Here is a 27,618-nt window from a genome sequence, read left to right as displayed (position 1 = left end):
GTGATAACGAATGCTTTTGTACTGCAGATGCATAGAAAATAAAATACGAATTATACAATGAAATGAACAGGAATACTTTCCTACTATCTAGAGCACACTCTAATGAATAAGGATTTTATTTTGAAGTTCAAAGTGGATTGAAGGTTGTCCGTGCTTTTGAGCCAAGTTTAAAATCTTTTAATGTCTACGGAATTATGCGACTCTGGTATATTCAGCAATGAGGATTGTGCTTTACTATCTCAATTAGATAGGTATGTGGAACAACTTATGGAAAAGCTGTTTTAGACTTATTTCCGTCATAAGAAGTTCGCAATGAAGCTCGATATTTGCCTAAACATATCCGAAGTCTGTTCGAAATACATATGTACACTGAGTCTTTAACGGTACGAAACTGTCCAAATTCTTCGTCCCCAGTCTAAATCTGTCATTTAAGCTGCACCATGTGTTGCTTGTCCTATTTCACATTTTTCAGTTGAAAATATAGTTGGTAGTATATAGCGACATATATGTTTGGATGTGTTTCGTGTAGTGCATAACTCTTCTACCACAACTTTTCACTTGATATAAAAAATAAGCTTAAAGTCTTGTCCAGAAAATTGTTCACATCCAGTGGCAACACCGTGTTACTGATTTCAAGGTTTAGAAATGGGTGTTTTGGGTGCAATGACGATGATTTGATTGGTGCCACAATCTTGTAATACTAGCTTTGGGTTGAGTTCCTTATATCTTTATTTTACCAATTTATTCCTCTGGAATCATTTGTTCGGTGTCTAATCTTTTCCACTACAAATTATGCTTTTATTGCCTCTACTGCTCTTAATTCGCCCTTACACTCGTCTCGCTGCGCTAACGAGGTGCGATCTAAATTGATCCTGTCCATAATTCTCCGTCAGGGTCTCCCGATTTACTTATTTTTACTTTTTATCACAAAAGTTTGGAATATTTCCAAGACAGGGAAACTACTCAATGTTTCAACTAGACCGATGTGCATTTTTACCAGGTCTTATGTTATTTATTAGTATCCCTTAGCAATGCGTTATATTATTGGCTTTAATCAATTTAGATCCAGCTTGGTTTATATCTAGATATTTGAGTTAACAGTTCAATTTAAACTATAGTCACAACCTTTGTTTAGAGACGTTTAATTAAAATCGTTGAGCCCACTGAAAAACCTTTTAAACATGCGAAATGTTTTCAGCCTTGGCCCTCTCTCTACGTTTCTTCAACCACTTGAAAATGCCGTTTCCAAAATCCGATGGAATACTTGCATATGGGCAAAACACATTGATTTTTAGAGCTGACTTTTATCGTAATCATATAGTCTCATATGTCTACTCTACACGGTAAGGCCAATATTCTCAAAGAGACTTTGATGTTGGATTCCGAACGGTAGAAATTTCTCTAGGAAGTTATATGTTTACAGAATGGAAACTTGTCATTTCACAGTATAAGACATTCATCAAAGAGACGGTTTATTTCAAATACTTATGCTGAATAAATGACCACCTACAGCTTCGAAATTTGTTGAAATTTCACAAGTTTAGGCTTGACCGTACATGATTGTTTTTTTGTTGCTTTATTATGGTATTTTTAATCTTTTTCAGCTTGGAGTTCGGTGTTTTTAAAGTTGACGCTCCCGAGTCACACGAACGTCGCAAACTATTGGAAAAGGTGAATTATGTTATTTAGTTATATTTTTCAATAGGCCGTCGATTACTTTGATAGTATAATCTCTCAGACTGTTCTGGAGATTGAGGAAGAGCGTGCTGTGGAGGAAAGCGAAACTCTTACCAAAGTCGAGGCGGGTATCATAGAGGAAAATCCGAACTCAGTACGATACAAAATATATGAGAAATACTCAGGACAGCTCGATAAACTCATTGAACCACAAGTTTATCTACATCTTGGTCATTTCCAGCTTCTGCTCAATCGTTTTGACGATGCTCTGTCTGCGTATCTTAAGTTTGAATCACTTTGTCCCAAGGAATCTTCTATTAACTGTCCCTTCCTGTATGGCTTAGGCCTGTGCTGTTTTCGCTTCAACGTATTCAACAGGTACGCTACTCACTGTTACTTCAGGCGTTTCTTTGTTCCAGGACTATCAGACTTTTTCAGCAAATTTTATATTTACAACCGTGGTTTCCAAAGTGTAAAGAGATAAATATCCGTCTTGGCTATATATACAAGGTACAAAATAACTTCGAACGAAGTTTGAGACATTTTCGACAAGCTTTGAACGACTCAACACCTGCCACATTTAATCGGATTGAATGTTGGTTTATCTTTTAGTTAACTAACTTAACTGTAGTACGGTTTCATATCGCTCATCTGTTCGAGGTGTGTGGCAAACCTAAACAGGCAAAGACCGAATACTTCCAATTATTGGATGTTGAGAAAAGCAGTGCTCCTTCACACATCCGCCATCTTTGTCTTCGACAATTAGGTATGTCATATTTTATTTATTCTTCCCTAATTTTTCCATTTTTAACTACATTGATCACTCAAGTTGTATTATTATGCTAAATTACTTAAGCTTACATACCTACTAACTACTGGTTTTGCAGAATAACGTAACATTCGAGGTATGCAGTGTGAATCGACCATATTTTCGTTACGAATGCAGAATATAATCAACTGTTATGTCATATTTTAGCTTCTACATGTTCTTTCAAATGCACGATACGTGGATGACTCACCGGTTGTAGTCACTCCCTGATTGTTCGCGGTCGAGGTGCTACTTAAGAAATTGGGAGGGCGAAAAGGTAATATCTGGTTCTTAAACTGGGTTAGGGGTTCGGAAGGTCCACCCGGAGGGGTTGGAAAACCTTGATTGCAATCAGTGGTGTATATGGGTCCCAAGATCCTGAGGGGACAGATGGCACATAAACCTATTCTTGGTCATCGGCTACCGTGGGATCGCATGCTCTAACGTTGCTCCACTGCCTTGTGGATTATACCTCTAGACTAAAGGCTCTGAAGTGACCCCGTAGGAAAAACACTTGCTCCGGTGTGGTTTGGTTACTCGAGCATTACTGTAGCCCATACACAAATCAAATGATATTGCACCAAGCGCTAGATCGATTGGATCTTCACTAACAGTCGGTTATGATCTGTTAGATTAGGAAGCTCTATCAAAGTGAGAAATCGATATGGGTAGCGTAGTCTTTTTGTTATCTCTCCCTACGCCCCGACAGATTGCAGCCCGGACGCAATTAAGGGCGAGATCTAGCACCAGTTAAGTGGTCTTTAGAAAGTGCGTGCGACAGATATTACAGTACTACTCGCCATAGGTTTGAATGTTGAGGTCGAGCGTCTAGACGGAGCACAGTCGACTAGGTAGCCAACGAGGACTTGTTTGTCTCCGGTCAGATAACGATGACCGTCTGCCGCAACTGTGGACAGACTGCAACCTATTTCTGGCTAGCACAAACTGTCAGCACATTTATCATCAATGTGTCACCTGACGTCCTGCCTAGGGATCCTATGTCTGGACTCAGACTGATCACATCTCAATCAGTTACCTTTGTCATAATTGCGTACAAGACTGCTGCCCCCCCATAGAGTACTTATCTAGACTCTGATCATGCCCTTGTTTACTCTAATTTTACGCTTCAGCGGTGGATCGATGTCAGTTCATTGGTTGCAGCTTCTGTTGCAACTAAATATCATACCGAGCTAGGTTCAAGGATAGCTGTCAACTCACCTATAAGCATAATTAGACACTGGCTACGTTTGTATGACGCCATGAAAATAGCGAGTAAAGTTGTTTATAGCTTTGCTAAACATTTTTGTTTGTTGTAGGTATTAATCTAATGACTGCAAATAACTGATTCATGTTACTAGAACACAACGACCCGTTGTTCGTTAGAATTTACCGCTTCTTTTGGACCGTTAAACATACTGTCTGTAGTACTTATCCAGAATCGATTCCGTTCAGTAACCTGATGAGTGGAACATTTAATAGAGACTGTTTCACTAAGAAATATCCGGAAATAAACAGTACGGAGTTCGCTCAGTGTGTTTGCTACATTCATTTATATTAAATTCTTTCCTTGACTTTTGTGTGTGGGTACTACTACGGGCTGAGCAGTTCTAAGGTTAGACACAAGGTTTAGTTTTGCTAAAATAAACCATCCGATAGATCTAGAAATATATGTTGGTTGGGGGTTTAATGGCATCTCGACATGGTAAATTGTGGAAAATGGCTTCTGGCGGGAGATTTCATGAGGTGTTATGAAGCATATCAGTAGAACTAATAAATCAGGAACGATCGCCGAATTCTAAATTTCAAGTAAAAACCATTAAATAGAAAGTAATGATATGTGTATGTTCGAATTTTTTCTCATGTAAGATTACTATTTACGGGTGTTTACTTAGATGTTAGAGCATTTGACTTCCAGGCAATAAATTGCAGACTCCAACTCCCCACCTATCTCACCCTTTAAGTGTTGATGGTGTCTCTGGTCCTCAGGTGAAAAATGTGTCTTATCTGTGACAGCTTATGCTTAGATTCCGTACTTTGGATTCAAACAGTATTAGTTGTTAGCAATGAATTCCGAGTAGCACCTGACAGACTTAGGAAAACCAAGTAGTACACTATCAGATGTGAGTTTCTCAAAATGAAAAACTTTAATTTCAAGTAAAAAGTGTTTATTTTTTAAATTTTAGCTTGGCTTCATCACACAGGAGCTTTTGGATCAAAACCTGAATCGCCAAACGAAAAAGGCCTAGATGTTCAGTGGCTTCAAAGTGCTTTGGAGTTAGATAACACCAATGGCAAAACCTGGTACTTACTAGGCCGTTGTCAAGCTGCTTTAAATCATGTTCAAGAGGCTTTCGCAGCATATAGAAGTTCTATAGATAAAACGGAGGCTAGTGCTGATACCTGGTTTGTTCTTACAATTTCTTCATAGTTTAGAACTGTACTATTAAAAAATGTTCACTCTCTCGAAAGTATGGTGACAAATTGGTTACTTAAATTTTAATTTTAAGTAATTATCAGCTAACGTTGCTGTTTTTTATCTACACAATAACTGTTTAAGTAGTTTAAAAAACATCAGATTCAATTAAACCATATTCATGTAAAACATTCACATATGTGTAGTACTACTCGATTCATTTTTACTTTGGGAACATAAGAGAGGGACCGCAGTATTTGTAAAGTATTTTAATGATTCGGTAGGGCGAACAATATGCTTTGTAGACTTTTAATTCTTTTTTGTCGACTAATCTTCTCTACATCATATTTCAGTAAATACACTTGAATAAGGGATTTCTTAGTTTTCGTAGTTGAGTTTTCTGAACCAGAGGGTTTAACTGAATAGCTTTCTTTGTCTTACTGGACGACATCACCAGTGGTCATTTCATTTTGTAATGAGCCTTTTAGTTATTTCGTTCCGGCGACATGGCGACTGTTTGTTTTTATAGGTGTCATTGTCTTCATTCATCATTCCATTCTCATTGATTATCTTTTTCTATTGATCTCTGACCGTCATGTGATCGATTGACCTTTTTCGTCTGGGTTTATAGATCGGGTACATGTCTATGTGTCACCCAATTACCGATTAGTCTGAACACTGCACTTCTAGACAATTACTGTGATCCTTAGAATCTCCTTGATCCAGAATTTAAAAGTTTTTTTCAGTACTCATGTCCATGACTGTCTGTGTGTATTGATGGGAGTGATAACAAAACGTGTCGCTTCATTCTTAGTATGTGTGTGTATGAGTGATTAAAGGGGGGAGTTCATTTTTTCCAATCCAGTGTTCGTCTAATTTTTTATTATTTATTTTGTGAATGATAGTGCATTTGTCTTTAACTGTTTTGTTATTCTATCTTTATAAGATGGAGTCGAGTTTTTAGACGATATCGATCCTAAAGAGTTTCAAAATTTTCATGTTCATTACTTAGGTATTCTTCACGTATGACAATTATTCACTCCTCATTTTCTGTGGCTGATTTCATTACATTAGCTTAATTCTCATAGGACTTTTTGGTGAAGTTTCTGGGATAACCATTTTTACGGAAGACAGACAAGATGAAGTTCCCTAACTTTTCACCTAGTGAGAGTGCTGCAGTGGGTTTAGGCTTTTTCTTTTTTTGGCTGTGTTACGAAAAATAGTCACTGAAAAATTCTAGTTAGTAACATGAAATATAATGTTCATTATCAATACTTTCAGTATTGATAGGTATAATCATGTAACCTTAGTTTCCTCTATGTTAAGGTTTATCGTAGTATACCAAGTCATACCATACTCATCACTTGAGACTCGTTATTTGGCTCCTATTTCACGAGCTATGCGCGACGATCAGTGTAAAAACCTTATAGGCGTATTTGTTTTCTCTGGTCTTGCCTTCGTAATCTTATTATGCATTTACAACCATTGGATTTATATCTTGTGAAATTCTTTTCAAAGTATTCTGTTATTCTTAATGCTAATGTCTAAGTGTTTTGCCTACCGTCAGAGATGCCATTTTTTACCGTTTAGTTTGTGAAGAATATGTAGTCCATTATCTCCTATTTACTAATTTGACGCACTCCAGAATATTGTTGGAAAAACCACTCGACATAATTCCAGCCCTTAAAAGCACATTCCTTTGACCAATCGCTTATATTTTCGTGGAGTAATTAAGTATGTTTTATTGATGGGTTTCAGACATGGAAGTTTCCTAGAAAAAAGATCCATGAGTTGAATGAAATTTAGACAATTAGTTTTAAGTCAATGTTAATATAATTATTTTCAAAGCATATAGTGATGTAAAGAGTACTGTTAGCATTTGATTTGACTGTCCTTGAAAATGTTTCGTATTTTTCCTTACAATATTGCGTGTCTGATTCGGAGGATTGGTAACAAAGATTTTATACACGTTGATAAGAATGTAAGATAAAAACCATCCTTTTATTTATGTACTATTTTTTCCGTAGTCAGCAATTTTTTGTAAGTGATTCACTATGTTTCTGTGAGTTTACACTATTGGTTATCCCTAGACATTTATTAATTAATGTGTGTTTATGATTCTTCTGTAACTTTTTAGGTGCTCTATCGGTGTGCTCTATCAAGAGCAAAGTCAACCGATGGATGCTCTTCAAGCATACTTTTGTGCTGTACAATTGGACAAATGTCATGTTGCAGCTTGGGCCAATCTGGGTACTTTATATGAAAGCATGCAACAGTATAAAGAAGCCTTAAAATGTTACAAAAATGCTGTAAACGCTGATAAGCATAATGAGGTTAGCGTATGTTCTATTATCTAGTATTTCTAAATCTCATAGTTTATTTTAAAGATCGAACATGGTTTTTTTAGCTTATTTCATTGACGTCATTTATTGAAAGCGTACATTTATTAATAATTGACTGACATTTACAGAGTATCAGCGAAGTTTTCATGTATGTTGTACTGCAGCCTAATGCTTTTCTCGTTAATTAACTAAGGACTAATGTGTATTCTAACGACACTTCAGAATAGCATTTGCAATACGACTTTCAAAATGAATATTGAGTGCTTCACTGTTAGATAATTTATTAGGATGGGTTTGGCATCAAGTATCATTTGCTGAGTTTCTTCTTTCCAACTCTTAACAGATTTATTATCGATCTACCTTTAAGGACTGTTTTTCCGTTTGATAAATTTGCAGAAATAAGTTTTCCTAATAAACAAAGATTGTCCTGGAATTTTAACGGTGTATGGTTTTTCTTGATGAAGGCTTTCAAAAAATATAATGTTTATTATATACTGTTGACGAGTCTTTCAATTTGCATCTCATACCTTTAGAGTACAACGTAGTACTACCAGGTAACTGTGTATTTACAGCAGTTCGAACAACAAATACTGCAACTATTGTCTTGACTTCTTCAATTGTATCATAAGGGGTTTTGTGGAGATTGCAATAATTTCAATAGCTGAGATTATGAGTCAATTGTATTCATAAACTGATGTACTGTGATGGGTCAATTATGAGTAAAATTTTTGTAAAAATCGAATTTTCTGATCTTTGTCAGTTTATATTTCGTATGCTACTGTCATACTATCACAATACGAAGAAGAATTTATCTATAGCCAAAAGTGTTTGTTTGATCCACTTAAATCGGGTATATTTTATGTTGATTACAGTTTATAGCAATAAGAACCCTATAGACTTTGAATTCAGAAGTTCCTGTGTTATTTTAGTCACATATTCACATATTTTTTTCCGGAATATAATGGAATGAATTATATATATTATGAATTGTTAATTTAACTCAGTGGTCAGATGGAGGTTTATGCGATTGACCTTTAGCCACACGCTTTGTGCTAGGTTTAGTGATACTATTTGGTTGTCTAAAACTGAAGTAGCTGTGGCAGAGTTCAAACCCATATGTCCCTACTGCAAAAGTACAGGTTTATCATAAATGACTTCTTTTGAATTTTGTCTCTCGTAGAGGCTTGAACTAAATTAAATGTGAATTTACTATAAGTTACAGGATGTTTTCATGAATAACATTTGATAATGCAGTAATTCATTTGTATCGAAACGACTGATACTCCTTTCTCTTTTTTTAGGTTCGTCCAGAGATTCGTTCTCGTTTAGCTGTACTACAACAGTTAGTTCCAAAACTATCAGATAAAATAACAGGAAGCACATTTAATGGTCCGAACAACAATAGTGTAACATCTAACCAGGTCGGCAATGGTCCTGGTCCTGGTTGTGGTGGAATAACGAAATTACCCACAGTAGATGAGGCATGGAGCCTGCCTATACCTGCTGAACTAACCCAGCGTCAACTTCAGTTAATGTTACAAGAGGCAGCTGCCAGTGATGCTGGGAGTGGTTCGTCTAAGCGTTCTGATAGGCACTTAGCTGGTCTTTTGTTAATCCCAACTCCCCAGTCAGTCCTTAGAAAACGTAGTAGTTGGCGCCAGTCTGGTTTCAACGGTATGATGTACTTTATTTTCGATACGATGTTTGATTATAGTTGTAGAAAACGATAACTTTTCAACTGCACTCTAATAAGTTGCTTCAAACTTACGAATAAATAAATAAAATATTATTACCTATATGCATGGTTATTGAACTGCTTAATAATATAACCACTTTTCTGATTCGGTTCATAACTGAGTCATTATATATTTTAGGACAACTAAACGAATACATAATTTGACTGTATTGTGATTATATTTCTGTTGGGATCAAATATTTTTTTGTCTGGTTTATGAGTTATAAGATTACGTAAATTCCGATGACGTTTTTTTATTTATTTGTTCGCTATCAAAGAAAATTGTCCTACATTTTGTCATGGTAATAAATCCCAATGACTCGAAAGTACAATAATGATTGAAATTATCATATATTAATCTATTCAACAAAGTTCATTTGACTAAGAAGATCTCTAGTGATAAAATAAAACACTGTATCAAGATTAATGTTCAGAGTAACCAAAAATGTGGCTAGTTTCGGAGGGAATTCAAAAGTTATTTGATAGGTGAACAACGCTCTTATGAAGTTATGAATATAATTGTCAACTTGTGGTGTATGCTACTTATGTCGACGGACATAAGTAATATGTAACACCGATCGGAAGTGGAATGCCTGGCAGCAATGTGTTGAAAAGACCGGATTGACGAGAGTAAGAATGTAGACAGAGAGTAATTGTAATAAAAACAGGAATGAAGGAGCGGTAAATTTTGTAAGAGACAATTGGTGAAAGATGTGCAAATGAAATATTTAAAGCATGATTTTCGTATTGTTATTATCATCAGCTTTATTCAATATTATATTTTTGGTACAATATAGAATTCTCAGCTCAAAGTATTTCAACAAGTTTCCGTTTCTTTCTTCTTGGTCGGTCCTGGCGATAAATATTGAGTCATCGCCAGTTAGATGTTAGCAGTTCAGTAAATGAGCATCTGAATAATGTGCATTCTTTTCGTTGTATATTGCCAGCAACCACATTGTCTCTTATTGAGTTTTTTGTAACTTTGACAACGAAAAGTTGTACACTTTTCAGAAACTCAGCAGAATAGGTTATGCGATTAATAGACATAATGATATATTAAAACAAACAAAAATAGATAACTAGATGACGGGAACAGGTAGCCCAGATGCTCAAGCAGGCCGCCCTTCTACAAAGACATTCTGTATTTTGTATTAACTAATAAATTGGTTCTCCTAATTTGACTTCTTTATCCACTACAAACTGACTATTATAACGATAAAAGTTGGAAAATACCAATTTGCACATCATTTTCACACGATTCTGTAATTAGTTTTGAGTTTATCTTTAAATTTACTGTAATTTTCATTGGAGATATCAGTTAGTCAGTCAGTAACAACGTAGAACTTCGTACGTACGTACATCAGTTCGAGTTGCCATACTACATTAGCACAGAGATGCAGTTGTCCATTCAAATCCCGTAGTGGTAGAGGTATTAAGAGTATAAGCAGTAATCGGAAAGATTAGGGTTTGGAGATGTTATTCAAGGAATATAATCCAGCGAAACAAATTTGGAAAGAAAAAAAAGGATATGAAGAATTCAGAAGATTAAAATTTGGGAGAACACAAAGAGTGGATGCACTTGTGCCATTGCAAACGATTTTGAGCCATGTCATTCAGGGTCTCTAACCATCGGTTGCTATCGTCTCGCGGTCCCCAACCAGGTAGTCTACACCTACTAACATGACTCAGTCCACTTGTCAGTGACTTCATGAACTTGTGCCATGTTTTGGTCTGGCCACCCCTAGCTTTCTTCCAACCTACTCCTATACCACTGAACATCGAGGCAGTCGGTCGTTGGGCATACGTAATACGTGTCCCAGCCATTTCAATTGGTGAAGTTTCACTACTTCGTCAATTGGTTTGTCATCCATATCTAGCATCCGTTTCCTGACAACTGCATTACTTACTCGGTGGTTTCAGGATATACGAGCAATGTTTCGAAAACATCTATGATCAAATACTAGTAACCTACGAATGTCCTCTACTCTTACTGGCCATGTTTCACTGCCACAAAGTAGGACGGAACGAACTGCTGCACAGCAAACTCGTCCTTTGGTTGGTGGACGGATATCTCACCTACGCCGTCAAGTTTTTGGTGCGTTAATGGGTAGGTTTCTTGTGTCATGTGGTTAACTTATATTCATTGCCTTTCTGGGTAACTGTTTCACTTTGAAAATGTTTTGAGATATTTATTTTGCTAAATCCATTCAGTATTTCCTACTGTGATACGTTTTATTGTGGAATGTTTTTCACGGACTATTAATTCAGTTTGTTGTCAGTTTTCATTCTACATTACTACTTTGTTTCATATTTTAGGTCCATGTGAAACTGAAGGAACTGATGAGTGTGGAGGGTCCAAAAGATCACGTCATAGTGATCCATCCTCTTCAACACCTGTTCAACCATTGAGCAATCAGCAACTTCAACTGTTACATTCCCTGCAAGTAAATTCATATATTTTTGAGGTGTTTCGGTTTATCATTAATATTTCGTCAACAAATTTCTTTTCCTCACTACAGTTTTCGTCAGAATATATGCGGGACTTTTTCAATCACTCATTTTTAAATGTGCTCTTAAAAAAGCCGATTGACTCGGGGTATTTTTAGATCTTTATTCCATCGAATAACACTTTACCTTATTCAGAATTATTTGGAAAGTTTACAGTTCTAAGTTCTAAAAAAATAAATATTTATAATTAGTTCTTTTTGTTTTGCATGTGTTATACTTCTCATCTTAATCGTAGTTAGCATGTTTAACAATCCCTTGATTATTCTGCATGTTATTCTGCGTACTCATTGCTAGTTTGGAATAGTATAACAGCAAATCAGACTTTATGATTTTTGCAAATAATTAAGTATTTTTCTTATGAATTCTGGTTGATGTACCACGAAATGAATTTCAGAGAAAAATGTATTTGTTTTGTTTGTGTAACTCAGCAACCAAGTATAGTTTCATGCTTTAATGTAAAGTGGCTTGAAGTAGTCGGCAGGAAACAATGAACTCAAGTTTCATGCCAGTTGGAAATTGTCAGTAAGACGCACCGTTACTCATAGGTTTAAGAAACAAAACAGATTATATTCTATGGAGTTTGGCTCTGAATTTGGTTATTTCTAACTTGGTGAGAAATCACTCACAGTGAAATATTTAGATCCACTCTTAATCTTTTTCGATATCCGAATTTATTATCATTCCATCGTTTTCTTTGTTCGACCTCATTCTTTCGTCTTAAGACATATCTCTTATGTTTAGCTTCCCACTCCAGTGAATATCGCTGTTTTTTCTCCTTTGCTTCACAAAATTTTAATTATACTGATATGTAGAGTTGTAACATGGACAGTTATGTGTTAGTGTCATGTCTAACTTAATCTGTCTTGAAATTCCTAGTTAAGAACATCAGTATGGAGCAATAATTCTTGTTGTAGTTTTCATTTTCGATGGATTTACGACAGTTTTTCTGAAAATCTGTTTTTGTCTCACATCTTAACTACACCAACACAGCTTATTATTAAGAAAATTTGTTTTATGTGTATTATACATATCCTTAACTCATGTTTAAGTCTGTTTCTTTTCTAATACTATACAGCGTGACATCCTAAGTGTTTTTAAAATGTGTGTAGAATTATAGTTCATGGAATGTACATAAATCTTGTATTGTAATATTTTAAAAACATCCAATGGTACATCGTGTTATAGTTTATTTGTGTTTGGCTATTTTTATGCTATCATGAAAACAGAAGCATTAGCAATTCTTTCTTATGAACGTTCACATCGGATCAAATGTTTGTTTATCATTGGTAATCATAACTCTGTACGAAAAGATTTTACTTTGTACTATTAATTATATCTTTTCTTTCTAATTTTAAGGCTCAGGGTAGTTGCCTAACTGCCTCACAACGTCAAACTCTTAATAATTTACAAAACCAATCATTGAGATATCATCATTACAAACTGATACAAAATCAGAAACAATTGAAAACATGTAAATCGGGCAGTGATTTTGCCGATGAGGCAGTTTCAACTTCTGATTCGGCTGGACCATTTCACGGGGATACTACTGCTACGACAGGTAGTTCTAATGCTGGTCGTAATCCATCCAGTGTACCTGGTGAAGATACAGTAGATTTGTTTCCCGCTGAGGATGATGATTTAACCGCTGTTGTTGATAGTCCTGGATCGGGTAATTTACCTGAAGAAGATTTAGGGTTCTTGACGGATGACCTGCTTGCTCAGTTAAATGGATCTGAAGCAGCTACTGGATTGGATCTTGTTGAGTTAGCTCTGTTTACTACGGGCTCTAGTGCTGGTGATCAGCGGCCTACAAGTAATAATGATAATAACCAGGTTTTAATAAATGAAAAGTCTTGTCAATCGAAATGTGGTGATTCTTCTACATCTGGTCCGTCTTCTTCAACTCCAACTAATCCACCAAAGACAATTAATTTAAACGCAGCCAAAAAGGATGAAATTGACATGAAAAATTGCTTAACTCAAGAACTTGGTATTGACCCCCTTATCAATTCTTCAGATAATCCATCTTCAGATCCTGTAGATTTGCATGCTTACTTAACCAAACCACTAAACCCACCGACTAGTATCACTGCAGCTCTGCATGTCAATATGTCTTCTTCGCAAGTGAGCTATGGCCATCATATTTATGTATTTAATCATTAACGTTTTTTGTTCATACATGAAATATTAATCAGATGTCGGTATTTTATGCTAGTACAGACTGTTTATCAGTGTTGTTTTTGTTGTCAATTTTCTATCTACTTATTTTAATAGAAAACACAACTGTAGGCATTATTTACTGCTTGTTTCAATATCTTTCATTGGTATCTGCTGTAAGCATCGTTATTTTAAACAATTATTTGAATAGCACTTGTACCGTTAGTTGATGAATAACTCAATTATTACAAATTCGGGCTCGATATATGTGAATATGTTTGAGAATCAAGGTCCTCATCTGTTAATTTAGCCCGAAATGTGAAGTTTTTCTCGGTTGCAGATGTGCTGTTTGAGCTCTGTGTTTAGTACTGTCGAGTCAGCACCTCAGAAATTTTGAATACTTCATCGGTGAGACTGTAATCTATGGACGAGTCAGTCAGAAGCAAGCTAGCGATTTCTAGATCACGGGGCCTATTTCAATACATAGTGCTCACATACAATAGATTTACAGCGGATTTCAAGTAGGATGTTATAATTGAGCGGTTACAACAGAAGGGATTACTGAGAAGCTCGTTTATTTGCGACTGCCGTGTTTAAATGACTTCTGGACATTGTGCAAACTATCGCGACGATGTTTTATTCCGATGTAATATTTGTTGGAGGAAAAATCCTGCTAGAATGGGAACTTTTCACTCGATCCCGATTGACACTATGACAAGTTATGGTGATTGTTGTAAACTGGATAATAAAATCACCAGTAACACTGGTTGCAACCTTTGCAGATGTTACTAAAGCTTCGGCAGTTCAGTGGTATGAGTACTGTCGAGATATATGTGCTATGAAAATAACAAGCTTGAGTCAGTCGTTTGGAGGAATCGGCAGATCGCAGAAATGGGCGAAATAATCATTAGAAAACACAAATTCAATAGAAGAACAAGTGTTAAAGAAGACTGGGTCAGTAATATTCCTTAAGTACAATGAGCACGTCTTTGATATATATGATAGACCATTTCAAAAGTGACACTTTCAGGACGGACGAACTACAATAATGATACCAATTTTACGGGAGTATGTGCAGCCGGGTACCACAACATACACGGGAGACTGGAGAGCATATCGATGCCTATCTCGACCTGGATACGTGTATCGTGTCATCGTTCACAAGTGACATTTTGTAGACCCCACTGCGGGAGTACATACCAATATTATAGAAGCAGTGGGGTCGAGGCCAAAAGAATCTTTGCAATCTTATCATGGCTCCAAAGGTTGACTGCTATGGAGTTCCTATACTGAATGCATTACGATTTTAGGACTGTGGAGCCTCTTCCTAAAGTTTCTAAACTATGTTGAGGAAGTATATCCATTCTTCTATACCGACTGTTTCCTGATTAGCTGAAATTTCTCAAGGCCACTCAAAGTTCGTTCAAAAGTCGTTTCTAGATTACAGAATCGCCTATTTTTTGATGAAACTAGATTGTTAAACCCTACACAAGGGACATAACTTCATTCTTGTTACCTAATCTTCGATCATTATTCACAGTTTACTGAATTCCACTCTCTCTATTCTAAAGCGTTATTTACTTGCTTAGCATTTTCAACTACACTTCCGAGTTAGAAATATCTTACAGTTCATACTTATAAATTAAAGTAGTTCACACCAATACGGCGTTTGATTTTCCTTGTGGACGTTACATTACAGAAATATGTTGTAGCTAATAAATCCTATTTGATTACGTCAGATCACTTTTACGGAAGTGTATTAATGAACAAATAATATCATTCGTAACTATGCTAATAGGAATGCCTTAACTTCTTCGAAACTTACGGTAGTTATGATAGCACCAGCGCTTGAGAATAGAAAAAAGCTCACCTACCTAAGTGAATTTATTCTACTGAAATATAAGTAAACTTGGTAATTACGTAAAAAGTATGTACAAATTAATAGAAACTTGTATAAAATTTACATATTAATTTATTGTGCTCCAAATAATTTCATTGTTTATCCTCATTCTCTAATTAAGATGATGTTTATTTTAGATCTTGTCTTCGCTTCGTGGTCTTGGCCATTCAGGTGGACCTTGGTGGCCTGGCTTACTACCGGAAGGTAGTCCTATTCCGAAACCTCCTGCAAAGCCGTATCCACCACCTCCTAAAGATAAGCTGCTGCCTCCCACACCAAGTGTTTATTTGGAAAATCGCAATGATGCTCATTCACCTGAATTAATGCGCTACTGTTTTACACAACCAGTAGTTGTAATACGTGGTTTGGCTGCTGCTTTGCGCCTGGATTTAGGTTTATTTTCTACTAAATCATTGGTTGAATCCAACCCAGAACATCGAGTTGAAGTAAGTCGGTAGCATTTATGTTAGTACTTATTGTAATTTAGCCGGTCAGTTTTGATTAATTAACTATGAACGTTGTCACTTTTGCTGAACTTTCTCAGAAAATAACCTCATTTAATTTATTTCTAAGAAATTCTCTAAGAGACTAGTTTGTTTTTCTTTTTTCACTTGAAAACGTCCTTTTCTAACCGATTAATAATGATGTTCTTGTGTATTATGGCAATTTGTGTTGATCAGTTGTTGAGGTGTATTGTTAAGAATATGGGTTTTATTTAGGCTATTCTAATTAATTCCACTAGAAACAATTAACCCCTTTCCTATACTTGGGGTAACCAGTTTCTCAACTTCTTAGCTACAATATGTACGTTGAACATTAGCTCTTCGTTATTATTTGTATCAACAACTATTTATTGGTTTTTATCCACAGCTATAAAATACAAGACTCACGGACTTGTATATCGAATTTTTAAAGTTTATTTAGATTGTTTAAATAAACATTTGGTGGTGTTTTCCTAAACTTATTATTTGTCATCAACATAGGGTTGTTGAGATTGTTGGGTTTTGATTGAGATTATGAGTGAGTAATGTTAGACCACCATTGAAAACACGGAAGCACTGGAAGGTCTTTTCGTCCTAGTGTGGGACTTCTCAGCGGTGCACATCCACAATCCCGCACGCTGGATTATTTGTTGCCTTCAACCATCAAATAGTTACATATTTTTGTTACCTGATAAAGTCTTTCATAGTGGATTGGTTTCAACAAAATACCAATTCTGAAGTCGGTTTGTTTGAAAGACATGATGCTATTCTGGCCAAAAACTCTACACCATTAGTTTTTAAGCATTTTAAATGGCAAATTACTTTTATTCACAAAGTGACTTTTAAGTTGATGCTATTTTATTTTGAATGGATATTGTTTTGACTTTTGAATAGATGATGCTCCCACTTTTTCCATTTGCACTGCTTATACATTTATATAAATATATCCAGGTACGAACCCAACGTCTTCAATCGCCTGACCAGAACCTTGATTCTCAAGGACGTACTGTATGGCTTTGTGAATCACCGAAAACTACCACAACAATTGCTAAATATGGTGCTTATCAAGCTGCTTCATTTATTGAAGCAATGAAGGAAGAGAAAATTGTGAATTTTTCCGGCACTGCACCAGTTACTTCTACTCCAACTTCTAACACACTATCCGCCATATCTGTAGACACCAAATCATCTACTGGTAGCTTATCGAATGGTATGACAAGTGTAAAAGTTCTTAATTGATATAAATTATGTTTTTAAATAGAAACGGAACACGCGTTTTAATTTAAGCTCTCTTTGTGTCCTCTGTGTCACAGGTTGAAGGTTCTATTCGTGTCAACTAATTGTTTATCTTGAAAAATCATACCATGGCTGTAGTACTTTGTCAGTTGACAAGACTGAAGACCGAAATGTTGTGAAATAAAATGACACAATTGATAAAATATTCGTCGTAAGAATTTCCTCCGGTTTTATAATGACTTTCTCGATACATTCATTTCATGATAGGTAATTGATCACTTTTGTAAGCATCTGAGCATCTGCTAGTTTGGTTTCGTTACCGTAGGGCCGTTACAGATCACTGATAATAGTGGTAGAGTAAGAATTTATTTGAGTGTGCGGAGAAAATCCTCGTGAATTCTGTTGTTTAGTTTACTTATATCTTTTTAGGTACGGACTGCGTTATACCTCAGAATGTGGTATAATAAAGTGGCCACATGACTATGAGGTATCATTAATATCGTGGTTAATCTCAATAACATGCTTAGGATCTTTAACGTTCAATTTAATTTTTTTTCTTGAAATTTTTTATGGTATATTATTGTAACCAATCTACCTTATTTGTTGTCTCTATTTCCCCTCGATTAGCTGTAACGGGAAGTGGACGAAAAAATTCTACTCATTGGTCTACCGAATCAACAAATTCAGAATTAAAGTAAGCGTTTTATTGATTTAATTTGATACTTTTTCAATTATTTATCCGACTAATTTTAGATAAGCTGTAACATATTGAACTTTTTTAACTCAAACTATATACATTAGAGCGTTATGTGACATGTAGAATTTTGCTTGTTTTTTTTTAATACCACTTATTGTAATAAAGTTATTTATCTACGATAGTTGTATCGTTATTAAATCTTTTACTGCAACTAGTTAGGTTCGTATATTCTTCGTATTTTTAATGAAATGTAGGTTATAGAATATCAAGGAACTGTTTTCCCCCACATCTCTATAAGCGTTGTCATTTTTAAAAAAATTTATAATGAATTCTCTAGTAAACTGTTGTCAGTATATTTTCCATTTCACTTGAATATTTAGCGGTTGTATTTCATTGTATTTATTATTTTTTATCAATAGTTTATTTGACTGATCTTATGTCAGAAAACCAATATGTGACATAAAAAACAGTTACGATGTGAAATAAATAAATGAAAATATATTTCAGTGGTTGAGATCATGAGTCAATTGAAGCTAGACCACTATGGAAAACCTAGGAACACTGGACGGTCGTTTTGTCCCATTGTGGGACTCCTCAGCAGTGCGCATCTACGATCCCGCCTCGCGAGATTCGAACCCAGGACCTATCAGTCTCGCGCTCGAGCGCTTAACCACTAGACCGCTGAGCCTGCATCCAACGGTGTTAATGTCTAACTTCAACCAATCCATGAAATTGAGCGACACATTTGATTAATAACTTATCTTTGTTCTACAGGTTGACCATTTGAGTACCTGTTATCTTTTGAATAATTTTTGTTAAAAAAAGATTTACTTTTATCCTGTTTCTTTTTCTTACAAAATCATACTAGTACAAATCAACCTCATCATGTGGGAAATAAAATATCTGGTGATGAAAATCACTCATTATCAAATCAACAGAATAATGGACGATTGAAATTAATACGTTTTGGAACAAATTGTGATCTTTCAGATCAGAAAAAGTGGTTACCTCAACTCCATGAACTTACTAAATTGCCTATATTTGTCCGAGTTGTAAGCGCTTTCAGCATGCTTAGTCATGTAGGCTATCCACTTTTAGGATTGAATACTGTTCAACTTTATTTGAAAGTAAGAGATATTTTTCTTGATTCGTTAATATGCATGTAAAAGTGTAGTTCTATATAAAGACGAAAATATGTTTTCATGAAAGGTACTAAACATAACTCTGGTACAACAACAACAACAATTTCTATTATTAATAAGATTAGTAATGATAATATTGAACACAATTCAAGCGAAAATAAGACTGAATTACATTACATTTCAACCAAACTACTGCCTGAAAATAATATGCACAAAATCACGCCAGGTACAAGACTATTGATATTTCAAACAATTGAGTGCCATGATCTGTAGGATACCATATGTGATTTATTGATGAGATAAACTGGTGTCGACTCAGAAACCGTCTTCTATTTCCGCAGCTTTTTCAAAAATTGATTAGTATACATGGTGTCTCTATAACAGACTATTTAGTTAAAACCAGGTTATTTGTTACTAGTTACTTGGATGCGATGAATTTGTTTTCTAGTATTTACCAGTTACAACTTCTGTTTTTTCTTACCCGGGATATACATCCACTAGGTCTATGTAATCATGATATAATTGGACAGTTATATCTGGGTAAAACAGTGGTACGGAAACATTTTTGGTAAACGTCTCGTGAACGTAAATCGTACGTCAGTCGGATTTGTGATCAGAAATAGTTGAACCTATTGTAATGTGTAGTGTTGGTTCTGATGGAGTTTTTGTTCTCTGAGCTGGATGGTTTGGTCGTGGAGCTTTCATCGTTCTTCTGAACGACATCATCAGCACAAGCTTCAAATGGAGATGAAGTGTTCGAATTTCTCCATAAACTTCACTTCTATCTGAAGTTTGTGCTGATGATGTCGTTCAGAAGAACGATGACAGCTCCACGACCAAACCATCCAGCTCAGAGAACAAAACATCAAAATCATCCACCTGAGCTACAAATCTTCTCCAGTGTTGGTTCTGTCTGAACCTGTTGTTCAATACCTTAATTTTAATGTATTGGATGCTTGTATACAAATGTATGTTGTTACGTACAAATCTCTTCAGATTGTGGAGTTCGTTATTTATTGATCATACACAAAATTAAAATAATGCTGATTATATGTAGAGATGGATGGTGCCTAGTAGCGAACCCACGACAGGCGTTTCGTCCTAGTCTGGACTCATCAACTGGATGTACCTGGATCCCAGAGTTAATGTTCACTCCATGATTAATTGTTTGGATCTTTCGTTCATGGTGTTGCAATTTTTCACGTCTATTAATTTTTTGGAGAATGATTAACTTTCTAATTATCAAAAAATTTAAATCAGTAATCAATGTACTTATAGTCCAAATGCTTTTCAATCTTCAAAATGAAATATTATTTTTGAAACTCGTATCTTATAACTAAACTGCTCATGAGTAAATCGACTTTTTTCCTTTTCCTGTACTTTATCGGTTAAACTAACTGTTCATAAATTGTTTACTTATTCAATTGACACAATATAATTGGGCAGTAATTTGTGTAACTGGCTGCTTTGAGAACCGGTTGTCGTCGTTGAGTTTATAATCTTAAATTTGAGTTTTGAATCAGGTTAATAATTATTTAGCGTAGAGGCATTTGATTTTTATATATTTCCGTATATATCTGGGGAACTAAGACCCTCGTCCATAAATTATAGTCTCACCGCTACCAATTTCTTTACACATCAGGGTCCAATTACTGTTCCTCAATTTTGAGAGCTTGTTTTTCCCATTTAAACTCACCAAACGGTTTTTTCATGGCAAAGGTGAAAAAATCGCGATCGTAAATTGAGTGGGTGAACTGCTTCTTACACTCAGCTGTATCATCGTCATGATGATGATGGTGGGGAAGGTGATTTAATCAATTTTTATTTTTACAGCTGAAATCTAAGCAAACGATTCTTTCTTCATCGCCTTAGGTCCCTGGTTCCCGTACTCCTGGTCATCAAGAAAATAATAATTTCTGTGCTGTTAATATTAATATTGGTCCAGGTGATTGTGAATGGTTTGCCGTACCGGAACAATATTGGGGAGCTATTCATAATTTATGTGAAAAGAATAATGTGAGTTTTAATTTCGTTTATTATTTACTAGAATTATCTTCAAACTAAGGACAATATTTTGGATAAGTGTAGGAAATAGTCATAAAAAACATTAGGTAATATTATGATCTGATGTGGATTAGAATAGAGGAGGTACAAAACTTTATATTTTTTAAATGTGTCTTTTCCAATCTTCTCCATTTACTGACATTCTTCATGACGATTTTAATCCCCCTATTTCTCTTGATTAACTATTTCTGTACTTCAACTAAAAAATAGTTTTAGGCTATGTTGGCAGGTTGTAAATTATACTTTTATTTGTTCTGTAAGTTGATTCAGCAAAATTTCTGTAAGGTTGAAAATTTGTTTGTATTGGAAGATACTTATTAGAATTCTGTGTAGTTTATGGTCTTCATGATGGTCTTTTACGAATTAAAACTTGTAAATCAATTTTTATTTTTCTTCACAAATAGCAGAATAGACTATATCATAAAAAGTATTCAAGTAATTGTATTAACTACGTGGCATTAAAAACACTTATTTTTTATGTCTGTCATCTCTTTTTTATATCTCCTTCACTTAACTGTTTTAAGTAAGTCCATTTAAAGTGATGTACTATTTAATTGAAATCAATGGAGTTGAAGAAATTTTTACTCACTTTTATTTCTTTTATTCGGTCTATGTTAGCTTGATTATATGGTATAGTACTGGTATAAGTTTTTATCTTATCTGGAAATTGTACCTGTTGAATTATGGAATTGGCCTGTCATATCAATAATAATTTAAATTAATTTATTATTATTTTAAATTGTACGTTCAGGTTGATTATCTAACTGGTTCTTGGTGGCCTGATCTAGAAACATTGTACAAGGAAGAGATACCAGTTTACAGGTTCATTCAACGACCTGGAGATTTAGTATGGATCAATGCAGGTACAGTTCATTGGGTACAAGCTATTGGTTGGTGTAACAATATAGCATGGAATGTTGGCTGTATGACTGCTCGACAATATCAACTTGCTATTGAACGTTATGAATTCAACCGTTTACGTGGAGTTAAATCTGTTGTACCTATGACACATCTTAGTTGGCAGTTGGCTAAAAATATAAAAATATCAGATCCGGGATTGTTTGAATTAATCAAGTAATTATCTTTACCATTAATATTCTATGCTTTATTTAATTAAAGAAACTGAGTATTTTCTTCATGTTAGTGATGTAGGTTCAATGCATGACGTCTTTTTTTAAGGAAGTTATAGAAATAATGAAGCTTCAGCTAACATTAAACTAAATGTATCAAGAGAAAACTTAATCCTTTAAATTACTTTTTCCTCATTTTTGAAGTTTATTAGTCCATTGTGAGCATTAATGAAAGATTGATTATGCACAGTCTATATTTCTATCTTATAGCCTTTTTTAATGAGGATCAACGGAGTAATTTCTTTAATTTACAAATATAGCCTCACTAAAATAAAGTACGTTTAAAAGTTGTTAAATCATATTCACCAGGATATAAACGTAGAATTTTAAGACTTCTAAACAATACAATAAACAGCCACTGACAACTGTAATAAAATATTAACGTGAAACTGAACTCGACTGTGGAAAAAGTATAAGAATCAATAAGATGCTTACAAAACAATAAAATAATTCTATCCATTACAATATTTCGAGGGGATAGATCTGTGTTGCTTGAATTGATTGTGATCTGTCTGTAATGTGGTCTCTACTGTCTTGTAAATAGCAGCGAAGTTTCCTACATGTTAAATTTAGTGAATCGCCCTGTACATTTTTAGTTCACCTTACTTTGATAGGTTTTTCAATTCACATATATACGCTAAATTGGCACATCTACATTTTTTAAATATTAATTCTACTTTCAGGCACACATTACTTCGTAGTCTTATTCAATCTCAGTTGACTACTGATTTCCTGGAGAAGATGAATTTAACTGTTAAACATCACGGGAAAAGACCTGATGATATTGCTCATTCCTGTCATGATTGTGAGGTTAGCGAAATTGTATTTAATTTATTACTCTATACTATTTTGCTAAATATAAAGTGTTTAAAAAAGTGAATAGATTAATTTGTTTCTTACCAAATTACTAGAGCAGTTAATATAGTAATTTAATAAAAAATAGATATTTCTGTACACTTTGTATTAAAAGCATTAAGTAATAGGTGTTTTTATTCACAAATAGAATACTTCTGTTTATGTAATTATTGTGTATGAAAGTTAAATATAATTCAAATTAAGGGTTTCCAGTTTGATCGGATTGTTTCAAATTGTCATCTTTCATCATTCATTTCTACAATGTAGTTCATCATTCAATAATTATAGTACACATTGAATTTTTTTTGTTGGTTAATTAATACGTGATATAGTGAAAAACTTGTCTTCTAAAGATTATTTTGTTTAACAAATTGCTATTATTATATCATAATTCGGAATTAAAAATGTATTCTTTACATTTTCATAAATTCAGTGGAATTTTGTCCACTTATTTTATTTCATTCCATTCCATTTACTTATCCATTGTTTTGTTGTGTTATACATTTAATACAGAATTGCATAAAAATATTCGTTTTTACAAACTAATTACAATTTAAAATTAAAACACGAATTTCAGCGAAGGGATCTCTTTTCAACGAATTTATTATCAAGCTGTACAATCGTATATATATGAAAATTTTGGGTCCAATTTTAGCAGACTGTTTCATGGCAAAAGTAGAAAACGACCAACTCCGTTCAATGATCAATCGATTCCACCTATACGTGAGATACATGGACGACACGTTTGTTGTTTGTGACAATAATATTGATTTAGATGATATTCTACACACCTTTAACTCGTGCCACCCTTCCATAGACTTCACGTTAGAAAGGGAACAAGACCAATCAATTCCTTTTCTCGATGTACGTCTGATGAGAAAGAGCAATGGTTCTTTAAAAAGATCCATCTTTAGGAAACAAACATGGAATGGCCAGCTAACCAACTTCTATAGCTGGGTTCCGTTAAGTAGGAAGAGAAACCTTATCCATTCTTTATGCCATCGCATACATCACATATGCAGTACGGAATGCATTAACGAAGAACTCGCATTCCTGAAGAAGACTTTGACGGAAAATGGTTACCCTGAACGGTTCATAGAAAAGAATATGAATAGAAGTAGTCGCGACAAGAATTCTAGTTGTTCCGTTCCAAAGAAAAACCTTTATATAAGTCTGGAATTTAAAGGTGACCGAACATCAGACGTAATCAAAAATCGTCTAACAAAAACTATTAGAAGAACATTTAACGCGGCAAAACTGCGAATATCCTTCACTAGTAGAAACTTATTTTCTGTATCCATAAAAGATAAGCTTCCGCGTCTGGTCGCCTCCATGTGCATCTACCAGTTCACCTGCTCTTGTGGAGCAAGGTATATTGGCCGTAGCCGGCGCTCGCTTTCAACTCGGATACGAGAACATATCACAGCTTGGTTCTATAAGGGTGAAAGGAAAGCAGTTAGGAGTTCTATACTTGAACACCTAATCGACTATAACCATTCTACACATCCACAAATTGATTTTAAGGTTGTTTATATGATTCGTTCAAATCTACCCAGATTTCTTCGTATCCAACTCTTAAAAATAGCCGAAGCTCTTACCATCCAGGAGCTTAAACCAGAACTATGCGTACAAAAGAAGTACGTCTTATCGTTATCGTTACCTTGGCCTTAAGCATTTTGATTATCCAATTATTATTATTATTATTATTATTATTATTATTATTATTATTATTATTATTATTATTATTATTATTACTGTATTCCCCTTTACTTATGTCTTGTATTCTCATTATTTTATTCGTAAGTGCTCATCATATCGCCTTGTTCATTTCTACACCTCTATGACCTTTAATTATTATATCAAGAACATTTTAATCTTCATATTATATTCACTAAATCTATTGTTATTGTTATTATTCATATTACGTAATCTAGTATTATAACCTTTTTTATTAATTGTGTTCACATTTCCTCAAGGAATTAGTACTTTTACAAAAAGAAAATTTTCATATATATACGATTGTACAGCTTGATAATAAATTCGTTGAAAAGAGATCGCTTCACTGAACTTCGTGTTTTAATTTTAATGTTTAAATGGGAATTATCTGTCAATTACAATTTAGCCTATGACTTCAGGTTATTCCAAAGACAATTTATCACTAACAGATTGTAGAGTTAAAGCTCACTCTTCAAGTTTTCCTACAAAACTGTTTATAGAAACTGCACTAAATGTGTTTTATGCACAAATTGTATTAGTTAAACATTGACTAATTATTTTCTCAAGATAATATTTGTTAGCTTAAAGGTTTTGTTTTGTTTTTATAATGAAAACCATCAAGGCTTCTTATGTCCTTAGCTTATACGATTGCCGAATTTAGATACACGGACTTATATGACCAACAAATGAGTCCTGAATAGCCCTTTTCCATGCCTGTTAAGTCCAGAACATCAATCTCAGTCTCCATGATATGAATCATATGTATCAAACATAATGAGTTTATATACTAGCCAAGCGAGCCACATCACACCATAAAATAGCAAATCACATTTGTACAAGATCTAACCAAAAGTGACTGTGATTGTGGGAGACTGTAATTAATAAATTGAGCATAACTTAAGAATGGTAAATCTTATAATAATAATCTATAGATCAAAATAAAGCTTATAATAAGAGGAGTATAAATATACACAGTTTAATTACTTAACAATTATACGATAAGAATATTTGTATAGTATTCACAAATAGATCCTAACAGTTACCATTCATTATTTTCGTCGGGATATAACAAAGTTAACTTACATATTTTTTTTTAATGTTAAAGTTATAATTCTTTTAATGAATCCGAAAAAAATATTCAGTACTTGACTGTCATACTGTTAATGGTTCAATATTTCTTGTTTAAATGTATACATTCAGATTATATAAATATTTAATTTTATTTCAATGGACCCTACTGAATATTCATTAAGTTTCTTCTTTCATTTACTCATAAATGTTCAAATGAGAACATAAAAAGTATTGAATTATTCGAATAAAAAAAACAATTTAATTTTTTATAATAATTTCTCTTTTTTTTTCTTCTAAAATCTCCTTCACAAATTATATGTAACTAATTGATTAATTAATGAATTAGAATGATTTTGATATTTACCTGTTAGAATTACTTTAAACTAGATTGATATTAGATTTATTGGTATTTGTATTATTGTTGTTTTCTTTCAGATTGAAGTATTCAATATTTTATTTGTTTTATCTCAAGATAAAAAATTGGTTGTTAGATGTTTAGATTGTGCACGTCGTATGGATTCTACTTTAAAAACATTCATTATCTTATCTGAGTATTATATTCATGAGCTGGCTGAAATTTTTGATAAATTTCAACTTCAAACTGTAAGTTTTATTTGCTTCTATTGATTATTATTCTTATTATATATTAAATAATCTGTAAATGACTTAGTAAAATGTCTACTCCCTAACTGTATTATGACTTTTACCCCTGTCAATCACTATGCGATGAAATTGCCAATCAGGATACCGATTTATATAAACTTGTTCTTGTGCTGAACTAATACCACGGTAAAACAGCACTAACAGCCTTGTGTTAACTCTGATTCCTTATTTGTTTTTCTTGCCTAGCCCTGCCCGTTTGAGTCCGAAACAGAATATCAGCTTCCACTGTATGAATCATATATTTCAGACATATGTAGTCTATGTACAAACAAACCAGGTCGCATCATATACCATCAGATAAAAATTATGCAAGATCAAGCCAAAAGTGGCTGTGAGTTTGAGAGACTGTAATTAATAGATTAAGAATAGTAAATCGTATAATAATAGCCAATGGACAGATATATGCATACAGTCTATAAAGTTCCCGGAAGTTACACATAATTTAATCTTCTTGGCAAATAACAAACCTGTTTTTTGTGATTTTCATTTTTTTTCTCTTTTTTACATCGTTACAGCAACCTATCACAGCTTATCCAGTGGGAAAAACTTGATCTACTTACATTATTGTGAATCGATATATACAACAAAATACATAATGTTATTACTGGATAGTTATGGAGCAGCACATTTTCACTTTTGTATATTATACACCACCACAATGAGATATACACGTTTACACATTTTTCATTGTTATTAATTGTTGAAATATTGTATTGAATATTCCCTATTGTAATTAATTTGTATAATATGAAAAAATTAGAAATTAACCATTGAAGTAATCAATTCTTTAATGTATTTTCATTTTGTATTGTATGGTTAATTTCTTTAATTCCTTAAATATTCCTTTGTAATTTGTAAAATTTTACTACTACTTCCAAAAAAACAAACAACAAATCAATCCACTTGTCTAACATTATATTACACGTTAAAATTTGTTTTACCGTTAGCTGTATAATGACTATTTAACTATTTCACTTTGCATCATTTATTTTTAAATAAATAAATTCTTAAAAAAAACCCAG

General features: G+C 34.0%; 1 protein-coding gene across 2 annotated transcripts; it reads left to right on the top strand.

Annotated features, from left to right (window-relative positions):
- KDM6A_1 (Lysine-specific demethylase 6A) lies at positions 1 to 27,618 on the top strand. 2 transcript variants are annotated; one of them, XM_051217749.1, is made up of 19 exons: positions 1 to 251; positions 1,605 to 1,671; positions 1,706 to 2,055; positions 2,097 to 2,272; positions 2,309 to 2,443; positions 4,669 to 4,888; positions 7,036 to 7,231; positions 8,542 to 8,914; positions 11,292 to 11,419; positions 12,840 to 13,607; positions 15,678 to 15,986; positions 16,974 to 17,232; positions 17,886 to 17,952; positions 18,824 to 19,082; positions 20,970 to 21,113; positions 21,913 to 22,235; positions 22,975 to 23,101; positions 26,369 to 26,536; positions 27,112 to 27,618. In XM_051217749.1, the coding sequence occupies exons 1-19, from the start codon at positions 181 to 183 to the stop codon at positions 27,145 to 27,147; spliced, it is 4,176 nt and encodes a 1,391-aa protein (XP_051073962.1). In that variant the 5' UTR covers positions 1 to 180; the 3' UTR covers positions 27,148 to 27,618. The 2 variants fall into 2 exon arrangements, with proteins under 2 accessions (XP_051073962.1, XP_051073961.1); XM_051217748.1 differs by adding an exon at positions 286 to 383 and having other exon boundaries at positions 4,669 to 7,231; positions 8,542 to 11,082.

The sequence above is a fragment of the Schistosoma haematobium genome, chromosome 1, assembly GCF_000699445.3.
Source record: "Schistosoma haematobium chromosome 1, whole genome shotgun sequence".
In the NCBI taxonomy this organism is placed as follows: domain Eukaryota; kingdom Metazoa; phylum Platyhelminthes; class Trematoda; order Strigeidida; family Schistosomatidae; genus Schistosoma; species Schistosoma haematobium.
The sequence above is the reverse complement of the archived record's forward strand: the minus strand, read 5'-3'. Positions and strand labels throughout refer to the sequence as shown.